General features: G+C 35.1%; 1 protein-coding gene across 4 annotated transcripts; it reads right to left on the bottom strand.

The window, feature by feature from the left end:
- Nucleotides 1-505: 505 nt before the first annotated feature.
- LOC125056129 (transcription factor Sp3-like) lies at nt 506-22,685 on the bottom strand. 4 transcript variants are annotated; one of them, XM_047659084.1, is made up of 17 exons: nt 22,546-22,685; nt 19,979-20,084; nt 19,066-19,292; nt 18,277-18,351; nt 17,516-17,635; nt 16,274-16,396; nt 14,736-14,838; nt 12,928-13,098; nt 11,280-11,440; nt 9,516-9,602; nt 8,435-8,497; nt 5,962-6,102; nt 4,704-4,839; nt 3,158-3,359; nt 2,310-2,456; nt 1,668-1,812; nt 506-803 (listed from the first exon to the last, which is right to left on the bottom strand). In XM_047659084.1, the coding sequence occupies exons 1-17, from the start codon at nt 22,603-22,605 to the stop codon at nt 639-641; spliced, it is 2,232 nt and encodes a 743-aa protein (XP_047515040.1). In that variant the 5' UTR covers nt 22,606-22,685; the 3' UTR covers nt 506-638. The 4 variants fall into 4 exon arrangements, with proteins under 4 accessions (XP_047515040.1, XP_047515041.1, XP_047515043.1 ...); XM_047659085.1 differs by lacking the exon at nt 5,962-6,102; XM_047659087.1 differs by lacking the exon at nt 12,928-13,098 and having other exon boundaries at nt 18,277-18,354; nt 19,216-19,292.
- Between the last annotated feature and the right edge of the window lie 1,377 nt (nt 22,686-24,062).

Genomic DNA, 24,062 nt, shown 5'->3' with positions numbered 1-24,062 from the left:
AGGTTGCCATACTTGTTAACCGCTTTTCATTCATCCATTCTAAATTGCCAAACCACAAGCATTAATTTCGTATCCTTGTCACTACGTGATCTTTTTCCACTGCTATAGCTAAATCAAGAATTCAGTAAATTCGCGTTTTTAACCGTTACAGAACTTTTTAAATGTGTAGTACCCGCAAAAACCAAATTTTATCTATATACAGAATTTTCATTAACCAAACCAATAGTACCAGATTATTGGTAAATGGGGCTCAATTCATTAATGGTCCTTCACTTCTTTAATTTCAAACATTACAGTAAATTTGACTAAACGTTGCTTTATCAAAGGTTATTCGTCATGCCGGATTTCATAAACAACCAACCGTACATTGTACGAGACGTAGATTTTTCTAGAAAAAAATTGTTTTAGCATTTTTTGTTAATTGCAAAAACATTCACTTCGCAGAGATTCGAATCTCTTTCGCGTTAACCACTAAGCCACATAGGCATCACTCCTAGCAATTATTCACTGACTTCGAACCCACTAAATAATTTTGTTAACACTCCATTGGACCAAGTATAATGTACACCTATAGTAGTTCATTTCCCTGTTTCTTGGTTCAGACCTTATTCCTGGTCGGAATCCAAGACAAGCGCGTCCTAACTGTCCACATGATCCGGCTCCATCTTGGGTCCAGGCCTGATCATCACCAGCTTCTCATCATTCTCATTGGAGTGTATCGTTTCTATTGTTAGCATCATTTTCTCTTCGCAACTGTCCTCCGCTGAATCCGAATACATGGACTGTGTTGATGTTGCCACCTCCTGGAAAAATAGATATTTTTTAAATTTGTTGTTAGGGAGCGTTCAAGTATTACGTAACAAAGTGCCTCTTTTGTAAAACGTTACGATGTGGGGCGGGGATTGAATTACGCGTTATTGTTAATATTATTTTCGACTTTCCAGTACTTTACATTACATAATGGTAACTTTTAGGTATAAAGAGTCACTGGGTGGTCACGAAATGATATAACGTTACGGCGCGTTACATGGGGGGGGGGGTATTTTTTTGTCAATAATCTCCAAAAATTGCGTATAACTAACTAATATAATCATGTTGGTTTTTGTCAGAATTCATATTCTGTTATTATGAAAATTGGCATACAAGCAATTTTGTTTGGTTTGCAAAGGGTTTATTTTGAAACAAAATAAAAATAATAACATTAAATTACACAGTTTTCTAGAAAAATCACATGCTTCTATGAGCGTCTATCAAATCCGTCACTTTACCGACTGATTAATTTGAAATTTAAAACATGTTTTATTTTTAATGTAGCCTTAATATTTAGTCAATGCAGTATCCAAATATGATAAAAAGTGGATTTAGGTTTTTTTTTCAAATCCAACATTGTTCTACGATCATCACTATTTTTAAACAAAAAATCAGTGGCGCTACAGCCTTTTATGTAGACCTCAGATTTCCGTATCTGTTTCATGGTTTGTCAATCTAATAGGCCAAGTAGGTGATCAGCCTTCTGTGCCTGACACACACCGTCGACTTGGGTCTAAGGCAAGCCGGTTTCCTTACGATGTTTTCCATCACCGTTCGAAATGTTAAATGCGCATATAGAAAGAAAGTCCATTGGTGCACAGCTGGGGATCGAACCTACGACCTTTATATAAACTTACAGTAATCCTATTCTTCGTGTGTATCCGGACATGTTTGGCCAAATGATCGGACCTCATGAACCGTTTACTGCACTCGGGGCACTCGAATCTCTTTTCTCCTGTGTGTGTCCGTCTGTGTCGCTGTAATTCGTCTGACCGGGTGAACCTGAAAAAATATTTTACCATTTTTAACCAACTTAAAAAAGGAGGCTAATATATTTATTAGTAAAGGTTAGTTTTAAATTGCTTAGGAGCTAGATCGTAATGTTAAATTGTGTCTGAGTAGAGATAAATTACAAAAAAACAACGCGTGTGTACTTATGTATGCGCGTTAGAAGTTATACTTCTTTGGCGTAACGAGACAAAAATCTTTTCAAAAATTTTATTCTACGTGTAGAAAAAACGACACTAACAATAGAAAAAACTAAAAAGTTGACTATGGCTAACTTCAGGGTGTCGGTTTTAACGAAAAAAAGACATTTATTTACATATAATCTGGTTTAGTAAGTTCCAAGAAATGTGTGGACAAACATACACATGTTATGTGTCATATCGACAACCTTTTATCAACGGAGCTATTCAAAACTACTAAATGGTTTTGATAAACAATATCTACCTACTTTATACCTGTATAGAAAATTTGGTGAAATTATTTTAACAAACCTTTTCCCACAGAATAGCCAATTGCAGAGGAAGGGTCTCTCCCCGGAGTGCCATCTCAAGTGAGCTCGAAGGTGCGAGGTCTTGCCGTACACCTTGTTGCAGCCTGGAATGTGGCAGACGTGCTGCTTCTTGCGGTCCACCATGCGGCTAAAGGAATCAAGCAATAAAGTATATTTCATTACATACACTTTACATCACTAAGGATCTGTTTCACAATGTATGGATAAAGTACCAAATAGCTATGCAACACAAATTATTTGGAAGATAAATTGTGCTATTTGACATCCATCGGACTCATAACTTATGATAGACTTTATGTGACGAATAGCGCTATCTGACAGTCGTGAAACGCAACAATAGTGTTTATCCTACCAATAAGTAATAAATAGCTAATTTGGAACTTATCTAGAACTTATCTGTACATTGTGAAACAGACCCTAAATCAAGCCAGTTTTAACACACAAGCTTCAGTTAGACACACACACGCGCATTCTCTTTCATATTATTATTAAGTCTGTAGAACTAATTAGGGTTTCGATTTAAAAAAATAAGTATAAGTAAAATAAAAATTAATAAAAGTAAGCTGTAAAGATTTACTAAATTAATTTAAAAATTAAAAGCTGTGTATGATTGCTGTCTATCGACATCTTTATATGTTCGCAGAGTGAGTTCACAGTAGCGCTATTATGTACTCTCTCAATCTATTCACTATAGCTCTCTCCCTTTACTTCGACAAAAACGCTGCACATCTTCGTGACGCTAATATTATTATTATAGCGTTTCATCCCAAAACATAGATAATTTACAAGATTCATAAATGTATAAAGAACAAAATATGCACAACTCACTTTTCCCCCTGATCACAGTTCGGACAAGTGCAGGCGACCCGTTTGACCAACCGCTTCCCCCCATTGGGGCTTTCGGACCTCTGCTTGCTGGCCTCGCACTCCGTGGTGGGACTAGCAGCGTTGCCGTTGCTACCGCTGCCAGAGCTCACCGTCACGACTTGCCACTTGCCTGGCTCATTGGGGTCTTGTTGTATCTGCTGACCTGTTGAGTATTTATGAGGTGAGTATACCACAAATAGTCGATTTATATATATATATGTATAAGGGAGTTCAAATGTGTTGCAAAAATATTTATTTTTAAGAAACAACATTTAGAGTTTGCTATTTCAGTTGTAGTTTTATCCTATTTCTTGTATAATCAATTAAAAATGTATTCATAAAAAACACTTCACGCTCAATTTAAAAATGACACATACATAGACAAACAAAACTAGTGTATTTTCCACAGACTAACAAGAAAACTAGTGAACATTTATAAAAACAAAATAGATAATAAATAATCTAATTTAAGAAATATACTTATTTATTTACATATATTACATATACTAGGAACGCCCAATAAGGGCAGACATCGCAGCCCATAAACACCCATTTTTAGTGGGTGCGTTGCTGACCTTTAAGGGAGAAGTACACTCAAATTGTGAACAGTTGGAGGTTGTATCCACCGGGAGTCGATCCCACAGTTCGCTAGTTCGCAAAAGAAAATGCATTGTGAAACGGACTGTGGAAGACTTCCAGCCATCAAGATGTTGGTGAAATTTAGAATGTTTTAGACTCCACACAATTGGCTACCTCTGACTCTTTTAAAAATCTTCTAAATAAACACTTCTTAAACAATATATCCTATCCCGATTAATCGCTAGTTTTGTAATTCATATATTTACTTTATATGGCATTGTTAATGCATGAAGATTAGCGTTTAGATTTTATTTTTTGACGTGACGTTTAAAATCGATGAACGCCGGCTGCACGCATAATGCATGTCGTTGTCCCGTTACGCTCATTGTACGCTTGCGCCGCATCTATCTCTCTTCCACTTGAAGACTACATCAATGTTTTGTTTTGACGTTGTCACGACTATCGTCCGTAAACCGACTTATAGACAACCATTTTTTTATTATTTTACATTAAGTTTGGTAATTACATAATGTTTCAGTGTTACTTGTAGTTTCATTTACTAGGCCCAATCTGTATTTACTTATTGATATATATATTTTTATAGAACAGGGGCCAAACGGGCAGGAGGCTCATCTGATGTTAAGTGATACCACCGCCCATGGACACTCTCAATGCCAGAGGGCTCGCGAGCGCGTTGCCGGCCTTTTAAGAATTGGCACGCTCTTTTCTTGAAGGACCCTAAGTCGAATTGGTTCCGAAATATTTCAGTGGGCAGCTGGTTCAACATAGTGGTGGTGCGCGGCAAAAACTGCCTTGAAAAATGCATCTTAATGCATTAGCTAACTATAACATAACATTTATTGAACGGCAGTTGCCAACGCTCTGATCACCTTGTCCTGTACAGTAGAAATGTCCTTAAAAAACTCACCAATAGACACTGTTTGCTGTTGCTGCGCTTGCGGTTGCGCTTGTGGTATCTGTGCCAACTGAACTGCACCCGGCAGTCCCATAGCTGGGACCAATTGGACAGCACCGCCTAACCCCCCAACGCCCAACGTTGGCATCTGAAAAAATCATTTCTATCATGAGCTTAAGAAAACCCTGATTTGAAATACTTACTTATGGGTTCTTATAATTTCACTAAGCAGTTAGTAAGGTATAACTGAAATTTATTTTTAATAAAGCTCCCGTGTACGTGAACCTATCAAGATTTTGCGTGATGAAAATTCTTTACTATTGCCTATACTTTTACATAAGCAAATACACCAGCATTAAATTTACCTACCTAACACTAATCCTATACCTACCTAATACTAATCCTATACCTACCTAACACTAATCCTATACCTACCTAAAATCAGAACCGAATACGGTCGCAAAAATAGAACCTATTTCGAAGAGTCTTTACAAGAGCTTCTGAGATACGGAATGGTAGCAGTGGATCCGTTTCAAATACGCCTGGGGTTTTTTTGGTAGATGGACTATCTTTTACTTTTTGTTTTTATTTTTTTTACTGTTTTTAATGAGAATAAACTTCTTTAAACCTTAACATATTATTAACCTCAAAAATCAGAATGACGAATGACGACACATACATAAGTACATTTGAATAATATTTATTCCGCTTCTCGTTCATCAAAACCGCTATAACTATTATGAATTTTTAAATAGGCATCTCCTGGACAGGCATGCCCTTAAAGAGGACATTCATCATTTAACAGTCCGGCAACGCACTCGCGAGCCTTCTGGCGACGTGAGTGTCCATGGGCAGCGGTATCATTTAACATCAGATGAGGCTCCTATCCATTTCCCGCGTTACATAAAATATCTCATATGGGTCAATTTAAACGGTGGTTAATCAGGCAGACATGTCTCCTGGACAGACATGCCCTTCAAAAGGCCGCATCTCACTTAACATTATATTCTGGCCTAAGGTCCTTCAAGAAGGGCGCACCAATTCTTTAAAGGCCGGAGTGTCCACGGGCGGCGATATACATACTTCGCTTATAGTCTAGGTTATTTAATTTATTTATTTATTCAAGTTTTAAGTTTGTTTACAGGAGAAAACTTCCTATAAACATAACATCAACTAAGCTTCCTACCCGCAAAAAAATCAACGGTCCACGTACACATCGCGATGAATACCACATTCTCGTCTTCCAGTTGACGGTTTGAACTATTAATACCTGTACAATATTAGCACTCCTCACATTATTACATGCAGGTATAACCGTGACCTGTTGTTGCCCATTGGGTGTGGTCGTTATAATGGTCTGCGTGGGTTGCTGCTGGATCCCACTCGCATCAGTCTGGATCTGATTCACCGCCTTCCGAGCAGCGTGAACGAGATTATAATTATCACGGGAGGAAAGGTTAATACGTAATTTTAAATCAATTATCTAAAGCTAACAACGCAAAAGCCGTAAAAGAACTTTGTAAGCTTTCCTGGTCGTTTGACATAAGCAAAAATTATAAAATATTAATTTATTTTCTTCGTTGCATACATAAATATAATAAACGCTTTGCCATGTATATTATTTGTACCAAAAATTTTTTTGAGTTCAATAAAAATAACTATCTACTGTACGACATACAAAAAAAACATAAAAAAATGAAAATAGATGTTGAAAAATGTTGTCCGATTCGCAGACCTAACCGATATGCACACAAAACTTCACGAAAATCGGTAGAGCCATTTTGGAGTTTAATTACAAACACCGTGACAAGAGTTTCATATATTAGATTAATATATTAAATGAAAGGAAGGGCAACTGGCGGCCTTATCGCTTTCGAGCGATCTCTTCCAGACAACCAATAAATTAACAACATTTTTTACATTAAAATAAAAACAAATAACATAAATTATTAGGGATCCAACACGGCTGTGGGTGACTGCATGTTGCATCACGATTTATTCAAAAAATCATCAAAAATTTATTCACCCTTTATTTTATATTGGAACCCAATATAAAATATCTGTGCAGCAAGAATGAAGCGCAAAGATCTCACTAAATTAATATAGAAAAATCTTTATTAAAATTTACTTATTGTTTCGTTTATTGTTAACCTAGTGATTTCATCCTAAAACTTATCATTAAAATTTCTTAAGTAAACAAATCAATTTTTTAATTATGTTTGTTACATAGGGGGGCATAAGAATTTAAGGTTGGCTAAGGTGGGGCATGGCACAAAAACACTGATTTAGACCATAAGTTTTGACAACCATTATAACTTATCTGATCTTATTATTATGCCATTAATTAAAATGACATTTGCATGCCTATTTTTATATTTATTCAATCTAAATATACTAAATGTACCACTTTTACTGCAATAAATTATTAATAATTATTATTAACCATCAATCTCTGCCAGGCAACCCTAATAAAGAAACTAAAAAAAAATACTCAGGGTATATAAGTGCATAACCAAATCAACAAATATAAAATTAGAAGTAACACTGAAAAATAAAATTACCAAACCTAATACAAAATAAAATAAATTTAGCTTTTAGTTTAGATTTCTCCCTCTCTCACTTAAATACTCTTTTCCTAGAGGGTAATAAAAGGTGGATAGAAGAAATAGAAGCGTTAGCAGGCAGCGAATGGAGAAAGAAAGCCATGCAGAAGAGATATTTGGAAAAAGCTGGAGGAAACCCTTACCCATTAAGGGGTTCCGATCAATGCTACTGAAGGAAGCTAGGACATTTAAATAACAAGAAAAAATGTATGTCTATAGCTATATATACAGTATATTCTCCTTTTGTAATGATTGGAAAATAAACGGGCGTTTATTATTATTACATTCAAATACTGTTTGAGATGCAATTATAGGTAAGGAAGGTATTATATATGTCGCAGTAAAGTAGTTAAATCAGAGAGTTAATTGAATCTCTAGACATTTAATTAAAGATCGATATTCAATCAAGTCGCTAAAGTTCCGTCAGACAAGTGACTGAACGAAACGAGTTTCCTAAACGTTCCTAGACAACAAGACGCATTTCAACTTTGGTAGGGCGACCAAGATATTTGATTGGAAAAAATATATATGCTTACTAACACAATTAAAATTATTACTAACCTAACCTAACCATTTACAATAAAACAAAACACAAAAAAAAAGTCTAAAAGTAATCAGCTGTTGTTTTACATTATTAATCAACACGCTGGCTTTCGGTCAGACAGATAGTTAAACGTCTTTGATGCTGCTCGATCGATCTTTAATTAACTGTCTAGATATTCAATTAACACTCCGATTTAACTACTTTACTGCGACATATACATCATATTTTACAACAATCTTCCAACTTACCGTAATTTTGTTTATCATGCTTTTAAAGAGTTAGTTTCCTTTTAGTTATTATTTTTATTTTGTGATTGCTTATTTATTTTTGGCCCTGGCTAGCTTGTGTTCTAATATAATTGATGTGTACGTGTAAAATTTGTGATGTCATATTTACTTGTATAATTTTATAAAAGTTTTATAAAATTAAAAACTGTTAAAAGTTATCGCATAGCAATTATACGTTATAGATATATATATTATTTTAAATTAAGATTGGAATATAATATTATAAATAGAAAAAATATCATACAAATATGACAGTGAGACGAGTCCCCAACAAATAAGCACCACGAGGAACTACTCCTAAATAATTACCTGCAGCGTTATAGTAGCGGGTGTGGGGGAGCCGCTGACTGCGTTTTGTGTAGCACCATTTTGCTGTAGCAAATCAAGCATTGAAAAACCGTAACCAAGCATTTAGGTCCATGTAAACATTCGAAAACAGCATAAACACGTAAATCTAACGGCGTGTTTGTATATATCTAGAAATTTTAGCTTTGCGCGTTACCTGTACTGACAAAGACAGTTGTTTATGGTATGGCCAAAGCGGCTGAGTTTCGTACAGTCGCGGTGTTAATGCAATATTACCGATGTGTGACTAAATACTACTTTTTTAAACAGGGGCAAAACGGACAGAAGGCACACCAGAAGTTAAGTGATACCGTGGACACTCAAGAGTGGCCTCGCGAGTGCGTTGTTATGTTGAAAGTATTTGTGTGCTCGCCTGTACATCACTGCACCGGTACACTTACGTACAGTTTCATATATTCAAATATTTGTTTATTATGAAAATTCATAAACGAGATCGCGAGGTCCATATTTTAATTCGTAAGTCACAATCTTAAGCGCTGTCAAATGTCAAACTTCATACAGAAAAAGTGCTTTGACACTTGACGTTCTAGAACACGGGATAAACTTCCAAATGTCAAGTACTTTGGGCGCTTAGTCAAGATTTCATATAACGTTTTGTTTACAAGTCCTTCGATAGAAGAAGCACATAGGAAACCCAAAAATTGTAAATACATACACAGAAATATTGCATAGAAAAACATTTTTCCCAGTTATAAAAACAAAAAACATTAAGGGTCTGTTTCACAATGTATGGATAAAGTACCAAATAGCTATGCAACACAAATTATTTGGAAGATAAATTGTGCTATTTGACATTCATCGGACTCATAACTTATGATGGACTTTATGTGACGAATAGCGCTATCTGACAGTCGTGAAACGCAACAATAGTGTTTATACTACCAATAAGTAATAAATAGCTAATTTGGAACTTATGTAGAACTTAACCGTACATTGTGAAACAGACCCTAAGACATATAACATGAATTATAGGTTAGGCGAAAACAGTTTAGACGTAAAAATCAAACCAGTCATTGATATTTACCTGAACATTGCCAAGCGAAGCGATCTGTATCTGCTGAATTTGTCCTGACGGAGTCAGTACGTTCGCCACCTGGGGCTGTGCTTGCATCTGCAATTTCATATTCCAAATTAATTCATAACAGATTGGCCAAAGAACGGATGGCAAATAGCAAAGTCCTGGAGGTCGAGGATCAGCGTGACCTGGTGTGGGTAGACGGAAGGCGATGGACGCGAGGAACTTTAGGGAGGGGAGATTGAGGGGAGAGGCCTATGTCCAGAAGTGGACGGCAACAGAAACGAGACTATAGTTGAGGGTAGGGAATAAAACATATATAGATATTTGACGTTATGGATAATATTGTGTTCCTGTGAAATTATTATTTACTTTTGATTTTATAAATATCCTTTAGTAAGTAATTTATAAAATAAACAACCCATAAATAGGGAGCGTTCAAGTATTACGTCACGAATTTTGGGGGGGGGGGTCCTTTTGTAAAACGTTACGATGCGAAGCGGGGATTGAATAACGCTTTATTGTTAATATTATTGTCGACTTTCCAGTACCACCAGTTACACCACATAATAATAACCTTTGGTATAATGAGTCACTAGGTGGTCACAAAACGTTTTACTATACTTGGGTACAGAAAAACGTTACGGCGCGTTACATGTAGGGGGGGGGGATCAATCATCTCCAAAAATTGCGTGACGTAATACTTGAACGCTCCCTTATCACTAGTTTCCGTAGTAGACTCTTACAGACATTTAGCAGAATAGCGCCTTAACGTCCAGAATTTTGAGCCTCCAGTCGCCTGGAGCAACAAATCGATATAAAGGTAACTGCCGAACAGTTACCCGAAATATTAAGACGCTTCAGATCGCAGCTGGAAGATTTCTGCAATATAATTGTCACCGCGACAAAAGCGGGACTGTGTCACTGCGTCACGGGCATTGATATACAAAAAACCCAAGATGCACAATCAACGTCTAAAAAACGTCCTCAAAAAATGAGCGCAACATTCTAAATTGTGCGCTCATTTCAAATAGTCTCGCGTCTAATAAGTGGAGTTGATGTTATTTATTTGTGTTTTTTTTTATAAATAAATTTATGTACTTTTGAACTTTTTTGTGTGTAGTTTTTGACAAATATATTTACGCTTCATAAAGTGTAGGTCAGGAGGTAGCCAATTTAACATTTTTTTTTAATTTAAAGAAAAAACTTTTTAACCGGATTAAAGTTATGTACTATTATAAATTTACAACTATTTAACATCCAACACCTTTTGTCTTCAGTCACCGTGACCACGAACGCTGTAAAGTACCCGAAAAGTCGGATAAATTTAAAATTATGTTAAATAGTTGTAAATAAAAAAGTCATGTTCGACTCCACTCAATACCTTGTCCTACCGACCACGGTCGGTCGTAAAATTTTGATTGCTTTATGTACGTATACATTGCGTTGTAATAACAACTTTAAGCAATTCGCGTAAGGTTGATTTTGCAATAATATATGCTTGTAACATATACTGTTATAGACATACTGTTATAGAAAGGGACAGAAATAGTGTTTCGGGACACTTTCGAGCGTTACTTTTATTCGAGACTGTGCATCTTGGGTTTTTTGTATATCAATGGTCACGGGACTCGCGAAATGGCGGACCCCCACTCACCTATATTAGGAAATGTCTTTACAAATCTTTACAATATATAAAATAAAGGGACCACAAGAGTCGGGAAGATGAAGAAATTAAATAAATAACAAAAGAAGTCCGTATCTCCAACTGACCTGTTGTAACTGTGGTATAATCTGCAAATGCGGCGCGTGTATGGGCACGTGCACGGTCTGGTACACCGTGTGTCCGTTGGCCATGCTCACGGGCACTTGCACTGGCACCATGCCCATGCCCCCCACTCCGCCCACCCCACCGCGGACTGCCACGCCCCCGCCTACGGTAATATATTTTTATTAGACACTTATCGAAATTTGATTTTGGTTGCCTTATTGTCCAGTGCAACATTTCTTTCACACAAAAACTCTCCATAGAGTAGAGATTTTATGCAGCAGTCGTCTGGAATACCGGTTCCCAAAAAAGGTAGTCTTCACATTATTGTTACAACTTAATTCGGTCACGGGCAAGAACTATTGTTCGATACACATTCCCTCAACGGCAAATAATTATCTCCAAAATATCGCACTAAACATTTAAATCAATCTATGGAGATAAAATAAATTGTAATGAATTCCTGTATAGTAGGATTTTCAAGTAGTAAGTAATAGTTTATTTTATTTTGTTTATTACTTTACTTTAGTCATAGTATGTGGTCATGTTTTTTTTATTTTCTATAAACAACTGAAGGCCGATGACCAGTTACCATAATATTTAGTCCTATTATAGACACCAGCCTCTCACAAAGATGGTAATACCTACAGCATCTAAACCCATATAATGCAATGTTGTGAAGAGGCAAATAAAATGTATTATTATTATTTATACCGGCAAATTATACTTTTGAACTGGTCTTTTACACCAGGTCTAATAGGATGATTTTTTTATTTCAACAGGGCTTTTAAATTAAATACCAAAAACATATTTGATATCAAAATTAAATAAAACTTTAAACACTGAATTATACTCGTAAGAATTCTTTCGTCTCTTTCTCATAAATATTGTTTACACTTTGATGAAAAGAGACATATGACTTATAAAAAATTACCTCAAACTTTGAAAAGCAGTTTTTGCTGATTTGCTATATAAAAATGGAATAGCTATATTCTCCAAGAAATATAGATTGACACAACAAAAAGCAAATCATAACTGACTATATACTTATCAATGTTGATCGGCTTCGTAACTAGTCCCAGGTTCGTTTCCCAGAAACACAAAACTTGTATATAGCCACACAGCAAAAAAAAATCTAAAATTAATACATAAATTGTGACATGTGCATGAAAGTGGCCAAAACGAATACACCAAGCATGTTGACTGCAAGAAAATTAATAAGCTTTTGGTTAAGGATTTTAGAGAGCTTTTGAATCGTCTTACCCAATATATAAAACCTTTTTCAAATATTTGATAAATTAATAAACATAAAAAATAGAGACTAATTTCCTCCGACTAGTTTTAAACCTTTACAGCAAAGGGAGCTTTCAAGTATTAAGTAACGATTTTTTTTGTCCTTTTGTAAAACGTTACGGGGCGGGGATTGAATTACGAGTTATTATTAATATTATTTTCGACTTTCCAGTACTTTACACCACATAATGGTAACTTTTAGGTATAAAGAGTCACTAAGTGGTCACGAAACATTTTACTATTGGGTACAGAAAAACGTTACGGCGCGTTACAGGGGGGGGGGGGGGGCAATAATCTCCAAAAATTGCGTGACGTAATACTTGAACGCTCCCAAAACCGTTCAAAAGCCCTCGGACCTACCTTGTGCGTCACTCTGTTCCTTGTCCTTCTTCTCCCCCCCACTAACGACGTTCAACTGATTCGGGAGGACCCCGGATAAAAGGTTCGTTCCCGGTATGATCACTTGGTTCCCGAGGGCACTCAGAGGGATGCTTATGTTAGTACCGGGGATAGTGATCGTCGCTTGCTGCTCTGTTAGGTGTGCCCGAAGGAATTAGTATGGGTCTCGCGAGGCCGTGGGTTGCCATGTTGAACAATTTTTTTTTCTATTTAAAAGCTTTTGATTTTTGAAAGTACCCTCATTTTACGTTAAACTTTAAATTTTATCGACTATTTAAATAAATCCAAAGGTATTTTAATAAAATTGTATTTTTTTAATAAAAAGGAACATTGATTATTTTATATATTTATATTAGCTTTTTTTGCAACTTGTTCAGACACGGCATCACGAAAGCTCAGTCTCGTCGAGATGACAAGCGGGAAAGCAGTGATTTTTTAAGCTTTTGTGCGACAATCGCAACCGAATTCAGCTATCGCCAGAATTTTTACAGAAAAAAAAATATAGTTATTAAAACTATTTAATACGTCAACAGACTTTGACAGGACATTCACTCATTGTAGTGTCTAAAAGAAAAATTCAGTCAGACTATGACTCACGCATATCAAAATCTAATAGGTCTCGACTCTAAGGTCCTAGAACTAGGACGAGAGTCAAAAACGTGACTAAGCACGAACTGCAACTCTTATACGTCAAAATTCAAATACCCTTTTGACGTATGTGAGAATTATACGGCGAAGTAATCGTAAGTAAATATTGTTTGTTTCTTTTGGCTACAGCGTGTGACTCTCATACCTGAGGTCGTAGGTTCTATCCCCGGCTGTGCACCAATTGACTTTCTTTCTATGTGCGCATTTAACATTTGCTCGAATGGTGAAGGAAAACATCGTGAGGAAACCGACATGTCTTAGACCCAAAAAGTCGACTGCGTGTGTCAGGGCACTGAAGGTTGATCACCTACTTGTCTATTAGATAAAAAAAATTATCATGAAACAGACTCAGAAATCTGAGGCCAAGACCTAAAGAGGTTGTAGTTCCACAGATTTTTTTTTTTCATGCTAAAATCACATTCAGTTAAGTTATTTTATCCATTACAGAACCTTAGACTTAAACCCCAAAATTATCCTTAATTTCTTAAATATCCAAAAGTAACCTCGTGCATCAAAAATGATTCTCCCACAATGGGCTAGAGCGACACTAAATTATAGTGTAATAGTTTTTTTTTTACATAAAAGACGACAAACGGGTTGATGTTAAACAAAGCCGCCGCCCATAGACACTCACTTTGCGAGTGCGCTGCCGGCCTTTTAAGAATTGGTACGCTCATTTCTGGAAGGACCCTAAGACCCTAAAATCTACAAGAATTTTCAAAAACTAAATTTAACTCGTTAATTTAATGGGAATCTATTTTGTAGACATAAGTGAATGTCATGTCAAGTTAGCAATATTTATAACTATATTTAACTTTATTATTAATTATTTTTAATATCAATTTGTATGGTTTAGTTCCAGTAATCCCTTGTGTTCTTATTAAATAACATTAAAAGGATTTAGGGGTCATAAATTGCGTCACACGATATATTATCGTAAAGAATATATTCAAAATGAAATCACTTCGGACAATCTGTGACGCAATTAAAGTCCCCCGAGCAAAGCAAATAAACAAAGCCGTCCCACAGTAATGAGAGATTAGATAAGCATCTATGGTATGATAGAGCAGAATCTATGGCGTCTACGATCTATGGCATTCGGTCTATGGCTTATAGTTTACCTGTGGGTAAATGCATGACATTTTGTAGGAAGCCCGCTGGCAACACTGGTGTCCGAACTAATTGGCCATTCACGAGGCTCACTTGGCCCATGCCTGAGAAATTCTGGAATCATTTAATACAAATTTCAATACTTAATATATATACATAACGTGTCACGTTGTTTGTCCGCTATGGACTCCTTAACTACTGAACCGATTTCAATCAAATTTGAACACCGTGTGCGGTTTGATCTAACTTAAAAGATAGGATAGCTTACATCTCAATTTATACCCGCAATATTATTTTATTGCAAATTATTTGGTAATTATTTGATAGTCACAATTCTAACAGATGGCGCTGTGTTGAAATTACCAACGTTTCACATAAGCTACAATTTAATGGCATAACCACCAAAAAAGCATGGTGGTCGCCATGACTGGTGTTCTCCTACCGTTTCCCTTGAATAGTTTGCTACTATGTAATATAACGACAACCTTAGCCACAGCAACGCTTGGCCGGTCTGCTAGTAATTAAGAAACTTTGAAATATCAACATTAATACAGCCTCAGGAGTATTAATATAAAGCACTCACTGAAAAGGATATATATGTATGTCCTTTTCGGGCGAGCTACAGGTACTCGTTTGACCCCCTCCTGCCCCTCCAATAAAAATTAAATAATTTTTCATTTACGTACAACTCCAGTGTCTGCAAAACTATATTGAATTTGACAAGTATAAGTCAAACTTAGCGCTTAAGCAACTACTCAGAAACGACTTAGTAAGATTTAAGTAGCGCGATAAAATTTAAACATGTTTTTAGTATCAAATAAAAAACTACTCCTGCGCATCAAACCTTGCAGTGCCCATATATTTTTTATTCATAATGTTGCCGTTCGTTTACATATCGTCACTATAGAATGGAATATGAATGAACCTCGTATGTCAAATAACCATTTATTTTTTATACTTAGACTCTTATGTCATTTAACTGGTATAATCATGAAGTAAGGACTTATTTATGTTATTAATAAATAAGTTATACCATTTAAAACTATGGACAAAAACACTTAATAATACAACGAACATTGAGGAAATTTAAAAAAAAAATCGTTTCCTGTAATGTTTGATTATCTGGACATACGATGCATTCTACAGCGACAATATTAACAAAAAGCAATAATTATATCCAGTATAAAATGACAGATACAAAAGAAAAATATATTTCTCAAACTTGTACAATTTGGCTTACCATTACCCCTTTTAATTCAGTTCATTCAAGGTCAAGGGCGCATGTGTTCAAAAAACCTGTTTTTTTTAAATATATTTGTACTATAAACCGGTCTATGGTATTAAGTGAAGTGGATTAAAGAAATACTGAACTGTACTGGACATGTTCAATTTTTTTTTAAATAAAAAAGATCAGTGCCGAGTTATGTAACCAAATGAGGTGTTACATGTATAATTTTTTTTTTCAGCTACTGTTACATTTAAAAACGTTTCTATTTCAATATTTTTTTTAAAGTTTCTGTGTGCCTTTTTTGATAAAGGCAAAAAATACCTGAGCATGTTGTGCTGGTATGAAGAGCGCCTCTTGTCCGTCAACGGTGACCGTTTGCATTTGAGCCATGCCCCCCCCAACGCCCCCCACGAGGCAACTACCGTACACGTTCCCAGCTTGTTGCTGGAAATATTTCGAAAAATAAATTACTGAACTTTTGCAGCATTTACAGATTATCATTTAAACGGGCTTATAGGTTCGATTACCAGATTTTTTAAAAAATGGGCAGGCTTAGGGAGCATTCAAGTATTACGTAACGAATTTTGGGAGGGGGAGGGGTTCTATTTGTAAAACGTTACGATGCGGGGCGGGGATTGAATTACGCGTTATTGTTAATATTATTTTCGACTTTCCAGTACTTTACATTACATAATGGTAACTTTTAGGTATAAAGAGTCACTGGGTGGTCACGAAATGATATAACGTTACGGCGCGTTACATGGGGTGTCAATAATCCCCAAAAATTGCGTGACGTAATACTTGAACGCTCCCTTAGCTGCTACTAAAGAGATAAGTTGTAGAAGAATTTAATTTCATATTACACTTTTCAACACAACCTTACCCATAAATGAATAAACGGATTTATAAGAGCGTTGAAATTCAGACACTTGTCTACACGACTGTACCTGACTGTTGTGAATACATTTGCAAAAAAGGTTGATGTTTTTATCATACTAATGCATTCAGAAAACACAATTTGGTGAAGTCGACCTCAAGAAATGTCTCTCATTTTGAATTAATAAATAAAATTTCAAACAAATAAAATAACGATTTACTAACATCACTAGACACAGTCTTCTGTACAAACATTACCAGTCCACATCGTATTCCTAACTTTAATAATACTAACTAACCGACGTGAGACTGATCTTAAATTAAATTAAAATGATTCATGTGCACTTATTATTATTAGTATAATTTGTTTTTTTTTAAAGTATCTTTTATTAGTTTTTTTTTTGTTCCTGTTTAGTTTCTTTTTCTTTACAAGTATATGTAATACATGTATTTTTGCACATTTTGCCTACCTCATGTAATTTAATACATTTTCTTTTTTTTCTTTTCTCACAGTGGTTGCCTGGAAGAGATCGCTCGAAAGCGATAAGGCCGCCAGTTGTCTTTCCTTTACTTGTAATTTTGTTAAATTTTTATATCATAATGCAACAAAGTGTAAATAAATAAATAAAATAGACACTCGTTGTAAATTAAACTATTTGTATTAAACACTTGTGAACGCGACTGTACCTGTAAAAGTTGTGGATGTATTTGCAATAAGGGTTGTGACGCATTCTGATAAGTGGCGCCATCTGAACTCTGGACGACTCCTCCGCCCAAGAGGGACTGCAACTGCTGCATCGATATCACCTGGAATTATATAAAATTAATTAATAAAGGGGCAAAATGAACTAGCCCCACTAGTTCATTTTACTCCTGACGTATAATATATATTAAATCAAATATAAAAGATACTAACACATTTAGGTCACAAGTTAATTAAACATTTATTGACAGTTCTTATTCTAGACAAGTTTTTTGCTCTAAAAAATGAGAACAAACTGTAATTGTATTATTATACAACATATCTTTAAGCTATGCTTGATAAAAAAAGTGTTGGCCTAGTAGCTTCAGCGTGCGACTCTCATCCCTGAGGTCGTAAGTTCGATCCTCGCACCAATGGAATTTTTATGTGCTCTTCTAATATTCGCTAGAACAGTGAAGGAAAAGGAAAACATCTTGAGGAAACCGGCTTGCCTATTAGGTTGACAAATATGAAACACATACAGAAGAACTGAGGCCCAGAACTAAAAAGGTTGTAACTGATTCCTATTTAACAAATCTTTTCTAATTAGTGTTTAATTTTAAAAAAATATAGAATTTTTTTTTACGTAATTTGGTTAAATAATAATTGTATAATAATGTTTCAAAGGACATAAGGCTGACCGCCCACTTGGATATAAATTATCAATGAAAATACAGAAATCTAAAAACTCATACAGAATACAAACCTGCGGTTGTTGAACTTGTATACCATTAGGTACAGTGCTTGCTGCATTGACAATCGCCGCAGACAGTTCATTGCCCTGAAATATATTTTTTTATTAAACCAGTGTAACTAAACAGAAGCATTCCAGAGTGATAGAAGATTCTCATTCCTCATACCACATTTTGGATCGTAGAGTCAGAAGTGTGTGTGTGTTAAACACACAATAATAGTGCCATGTTGAAGTATATTCCTTACAATATTAAAATCAACAGACTGGAAATAAAATCTCTCAGTGAAATCAATGTGGTTTGAATAATAATTCCCTAATGGGGCATGGCTTGGACATTTCTCCGACAGCAATATAGGCTCTTCAGCATATTTTGTCATAAATTGACCAAACCCATCCGGGTTTTAATGTGTATCCATTTAGTCACTAAAGCTGTTGAACCAAACTGATATTGTAATATGGGACAACAATTGCTAACTGATTTTTAGCCAAGTAACTCAAGTGATATGGAACAATCTGGAAGTTCTAAAGTATAAGAATAATCTAGACCAAACGTACCTTTAACAGGAACAAACCATGCATATAAAGCATGCTGTACTTACTTCCTAGCCCAGAGTGCAAGAGCTTGTACGCGTCACTAATCTATTGCTCCATGAGATACTAAATTTGTATAAAAACTCTGTCAATTAAAGATCTATAATTACAAATTTACATCCCATTATGGAACAGAGATAATATACAAGATGTATAAAGTGACATTCGTGTGTTTCGTTGTCGCTTTAAACCCTGTATCGCCTAACTCACCGACAGCCCTTGCGCTCTGAGCTGTTGCACAACAGCAGTGCTGATGACCCTCAAGTGAGGCTGTTGGTATTGTTGTATGAGCGCAACTTCGCCTTGTTGTACGAGTTGTTGGACCTGTTGTTGTTGTTGCTGTTGCTGCTGCTGCTGTTGTTGTTGTTGCTGCTGCTGTTGTTGTTGCTGCTGCTGTTGTTGCTGTTGCTGTTGCACTTGCTGCTGTTGCTGTGGGCCTGGAAATATGTTTGGTAAGGTCAATTCAATGTATGTATCAAACAAAGTGTATTCCAATTAAAAATAAACATTTAAAGCCTCATATATGTGATAAGGACCAATCATTTAATAGCTATGAGAGAGTGAATAAGCTATCTATAAGTGTAAAAATTTTATTTGTTCATAGTATTCTTATAAATGGTCAGAATGCATTGATTATGGTATGGTACAGCTCAAGCAATTCTGACATAAACAAGCAATGCAGTACAATGAACAAAACTCAGGGTCAATCACCCTTAACCTTGAACTTATAACCTCCCCTATCAGCTGTTTACTTGACACATATAAGCGCTTATAGAATTTAGAGCAATCAATATTGACATATATCTAGCAATATCAGAGCCTAATAGATTCTTTTTGCTATAATTGGTACGTATCCACATTTAAATATTATTCTGGGAATTAAGCGTCTAGATTATATGCACAATCCTCATAAACTAATCAATTGAGATGCTAATATAATTTGCTAGTTGAGAAATTATAATTTTTTTTGCTCTTCTAGTATCTAGTAATAAATACTGTAAGATATGATTAAATCTTACAATGTACAAATATACAATAAGTAGTTTGTATACTTCATAAACTGTTTAAATTATTATATAAATAATTAAGTCTCCTTTTTATGGGGCTTACAATGGCTACTTACTGTAATGCTGCTGGTCTTTGTCCTGTTCTGGCCCCATGTTGGCGGGGCCAAGTCGGCTACAGGTTGCTGCTAAGAGAGCTAGAGGTGATTGACTGCCACTATTTTCCTGGAAGAATTTCATAAATATTGATACTACAATAAACAGATTATTTATGGAATGGACAAAAAAGAAATAGTGTTATACAAGACCTGTTTTAGTCAGGTGAGTGTCCAAAATATTAAATTGTAATATATATGTATGTTTTTGTGAGGAACACAGCTAATAAAAAGAATTAAAAAATGAATAACAGCTGCATTGATGCCATGGTAGAATGACCAGCAACCTAGTGGATTAGTATTTGAATATCTAAGCATCAATAATACAATAGTAGAGAATTGAGTTAATAATTTTGGAACATTGTTTCTTGGTAACAAGTTTAAGATCAGATCCATTCTCTTATTTTGTTATTTATGTTTTACAGTAGTATAAAAATTTAAGTTTTTATAAAGAAAAAATAAGTTCAAAGTATCTGTTAGTGTACCTAATTACAACATAGAGTAATATGAGACAAAATATCTGTTTCTAATCTTTCCGAGGGTACTATGACAGCATAGTAAGCATTGTTATCAATACTTGTGTTATCTTGATGGACCTACTTCTTGATTTAAACACTATAATCTATACTAAGTTAATTTTAAGCACATTACATTTACAACACAGAAGTTATATTCAATAACTTATCCATAATTTTGTTTTTAAACTTGTAGATAATCTAATGGGTTGTGGCTGTTAAATACTAGTCAAATTGCTAAACATTATTGAATGTAGTAAAACGCCAGACTTAATTTTTTAAGAGCACATGACACTGCCAGATTTGTCGAAATAGGAAAACAATAATAAATTCTTAAAGGTTACTTTAAAGTAACAGGAAATTAACAAGGTAAATTGAGCTTGTAAATCATGTATCATTAATATTAATTCACTATGTCTTTGACTATCTGTAATGTGTTATATAGCAGATATTTAAATTTATTTTTAATTGTCTATGTAAATAAACATACTGCAAATATTAATGAAGATTTGAAACTATATAAAAGGCAGTTTGATTTGCATGAAATAAACATGTAAGGAAAATCATCAAATTTCTATATTGATACTCAGTTTAGCTGCAAAATCTTGATCCTGATAAACATTTCCTTGATTTTTACTCGGAAACATATATGGAAAATTATTATTAGTACAGTTTATATAAGTATGCAAAAATATGTCATCATATTTTTGCATAGTAATTAACATTCAAGCAATGATGATATGTAATTGTGTAATAGGTAGAAATTAAAGAAAGTTATTGCTCTTCAGTAACTATGCAAATAACAAGACGCTGTGTAAATTAGTTGTCTAGTAACATTTGCTCCTATTGAAACAGGTACTTGATGTCCAATATTTTGTTTATTTGCTGACTGACTACAAATTGGTTCAATGGCATTGGTATGTTAGAAATAATTTAGTCACAATATTGGAACCAGCTATTTTGTAGGGAGTTTGGAGATTGAGTGTCAAGAGCAGCAGTGCTTACTTAGTTTGAGAAACTAAGTAAACAATGACGCTTTTAAAACGAGATTGGAGCAATAAAAATATTAAATTTAACTTTGTTTTTGAAGTAATTAAAGCAATGATTAAAAGTTTATTTAGATCATAACATACAAAACGTAAACAAATATTTTTGTACACGTTTGTAAATAATATTTTGGCTTTTAATTTATACAATATTTTTTTCGGATCAATAGACAATAACGGATTTTGGTGCAAAAAAATCGTTTTGACATTTTGCACTTCCGCTAACATATTATAAAAACTAGTCCGAAATCCGAATTAGTGATGTGAATAATATTGTCGTTTTCTTCTCAGTGAATCTAAATGAACATCCGTGTTCATTATTCAAATAAAATTCTTGGGTTATAAATGAACTTCGAAAACTTTTGAACTGTAGGTATGTTTGTCTAAGTTTGTAAAATATTAAGTAGGAAAAGTATTTTGTAACAACTATGTTACAGTTGACACGCCTTTTCCTAACAAGTGTCGGGAGCCGGGAGTCGTCGCATTCAAGGCCGCCGCCGCCCTTAGATCCACCCACCTTAGATCGCGTGACTTTGATTTTTACGCACTTTTAACTAGGTTACCATAAACACCAAAATTACATTTACGAACGCTATACTATCTTATTCGTTGTATGACACCCAATTACCTAATGACGAAAGTGATCTATTGACACATTTACATTAGGTATTCAAAAACACCACTAATGTATATCCAAGAATCAATAACTGAAATAATATGTACCATAGTGTTTGTAGTAACTAAGAAGTTAAACTTATATTAGTAACCATAACAATGTAAGGAACATTTTGGTAAGGGAGTAGCTCCAAACGCGGTCACAACCTCCTGCGTGTGGCCTGGCGAGACCCACACGGCTGGAACTGCATTCGCCCCGCCCTCCCCCTGCGCTGAGCAACGCACGAGACCGCTGCCCGCTAGCGTCCAATGCGTTACACAATAACACAGTATCCTTTCACTTTAAAACATTTACCTTTAATAGTTTTTCCTCACTAATGTACTCTACGTCCACTTTTGTAGGCTCAGACGACATTATCTACTTTGAACTTAAAATAATTTAATTTGCTTTGTTCATCTAAGAAACGCACCATTCTCACGACCAGCCGCCAAGCTGCGGCGAGCGAACTAGCGACGAACAATAACGACAGCGTTCGGGTGTTTTCGGAGATCCGCCTCCTATCGCGTTCGTAATTTTAAAGTTATAAGTCTTTTTATTTCATTCTGAAGCAATTTAAGACAAATCTATCAAGCTGAAATATTTTAAGAGATCTCCAAGTAAAATAAAATGTATTTTTTCAGGCGTAAAACTGACTGGTTATCGCTAAAAAACTGTTTTAAAATGTTTAAACCGAGTATCGCTGTCTCGTTCTAATAAATACAAGTCTTGATTATTGGTAGGCAGCAGCTGCGCCTCTCTTCTCCTCCCCGTCGCGGGTGAGGTGCAGCCGCCGCCCGATAATAATAATTGAAAGTAGGAAGGACGTAATAATGGGTGTATAACCTCGCGCCCGCGGCCTCCTTGGGCGGGCAAAAAATGCACACATGTCGTGTTCTTTAGTGTAAAAGTTGCTTTGTTTATTCCGATAAACCTGCTTAAACGAATAAAAAAAAAGGGGCATCCCTAATACTTTTTTTTTATTTCGTTGAAGCAGATTATGATTATAGTAATAAGAAAGTAAATTATCTGGGAAAAGTCACTTATATGATGACTATAGTGCAAAAAATATTTTCTTCATAAAAGACACAAATATAAATTCAGGCAGCATGAATACAATATGAGCAATAAGTGCTTTAAGCTTGAATAGCTTGACTTGAAATCCAAATAGAACGGGTCGACCTGAATTCTTTTTACAGCCATTAACTTTTTTAAATTGCAAAATACTCTAAAATCTGTAAATATATACTGCCGCAGGTAACCTCGAAATGAAAGTGAAAGTTGTTTTACGTTTTGTCAAGCGTCTGTTGCTTTAGCCCCAAGTCCATTATGCACGAATGAGCAGCCGCCCCGTGAGAGCATGTATCCGAGGCTTAATTATCACTCTAAATAAAAATGTATTTTAAACCTTACCAGCTACTCATTAGAGTACATTTTTGAATATAAATATTATCTAGAACACGTAATTCTAAGGAATATCAATTTGTAACAATGCTAAATAATTTTTAACCTTATTCACCCGGATTAAGGATGATTTTGAACTGCTACAGTTTTTGTTTTTATGACATTGTTCATAAATGATAACTCTATTATGGGTGTACCTTGGCGTGGCATGCGGTAGTTGAATGACGCGATAGTGTTTGTGTATACTTAGTAGATGAGAGAATTGATGAAATCATCATGTTTTTATACCCATAGATTCACTATTGTCCTGCTGGAATGCGCATACTCATTTGCTAATTAAGTCATTTAAGCAAACAAGTGAACAAAACAAGAGAATGAATCATCACAGCCCACAATCGTCCCTTGACCTTTTGCCACCAAAGAAACGAACT

Source organism: Pieris napi, chromosome 14 (assembly GCF_905475465.1).
Source record: "Pieris napi chromosome 14, ilPieNapi1.2, whole genome shotgun sequence".
NCBI lineage: Eukaryota > Metazoa > Arthropoda > Insecta > Lepidoptera > Pieridae > Pieris > Pieris napi.
Note: the sequence above shows the minus strand (reverse complement) of the source record. Positions and strands in the feature narration are given on the sequence as shown.

What these genes read in the sequence shown, in the direction of transcription:
- LOC125056129 (XM_047659084.1), bottom strand. Translation starts at nt 22,605, where the DNA reads ATGTCGTCTGAGCCTACAAAAGTGGACGTAGAGTACATTAGTGAGGAA. An exon ending in TGTCATGCATTTACCCACAG is followed by an intron (nt 13,099 to 14,735) that starts GTAAACTATAAG and finishes CACACCTAACAG; the next exon opens with AGCAGCAAGCGACGATCACT. An exon ending in CCGCTACTATAACGCTGCAG is followed by an intron (nt 6,103 to 8,434) that starts GTAATTATTTAG and finishes GCTGCTCGGAAG; the next exon opens with GCGGTGAATCAGATCCAGAC.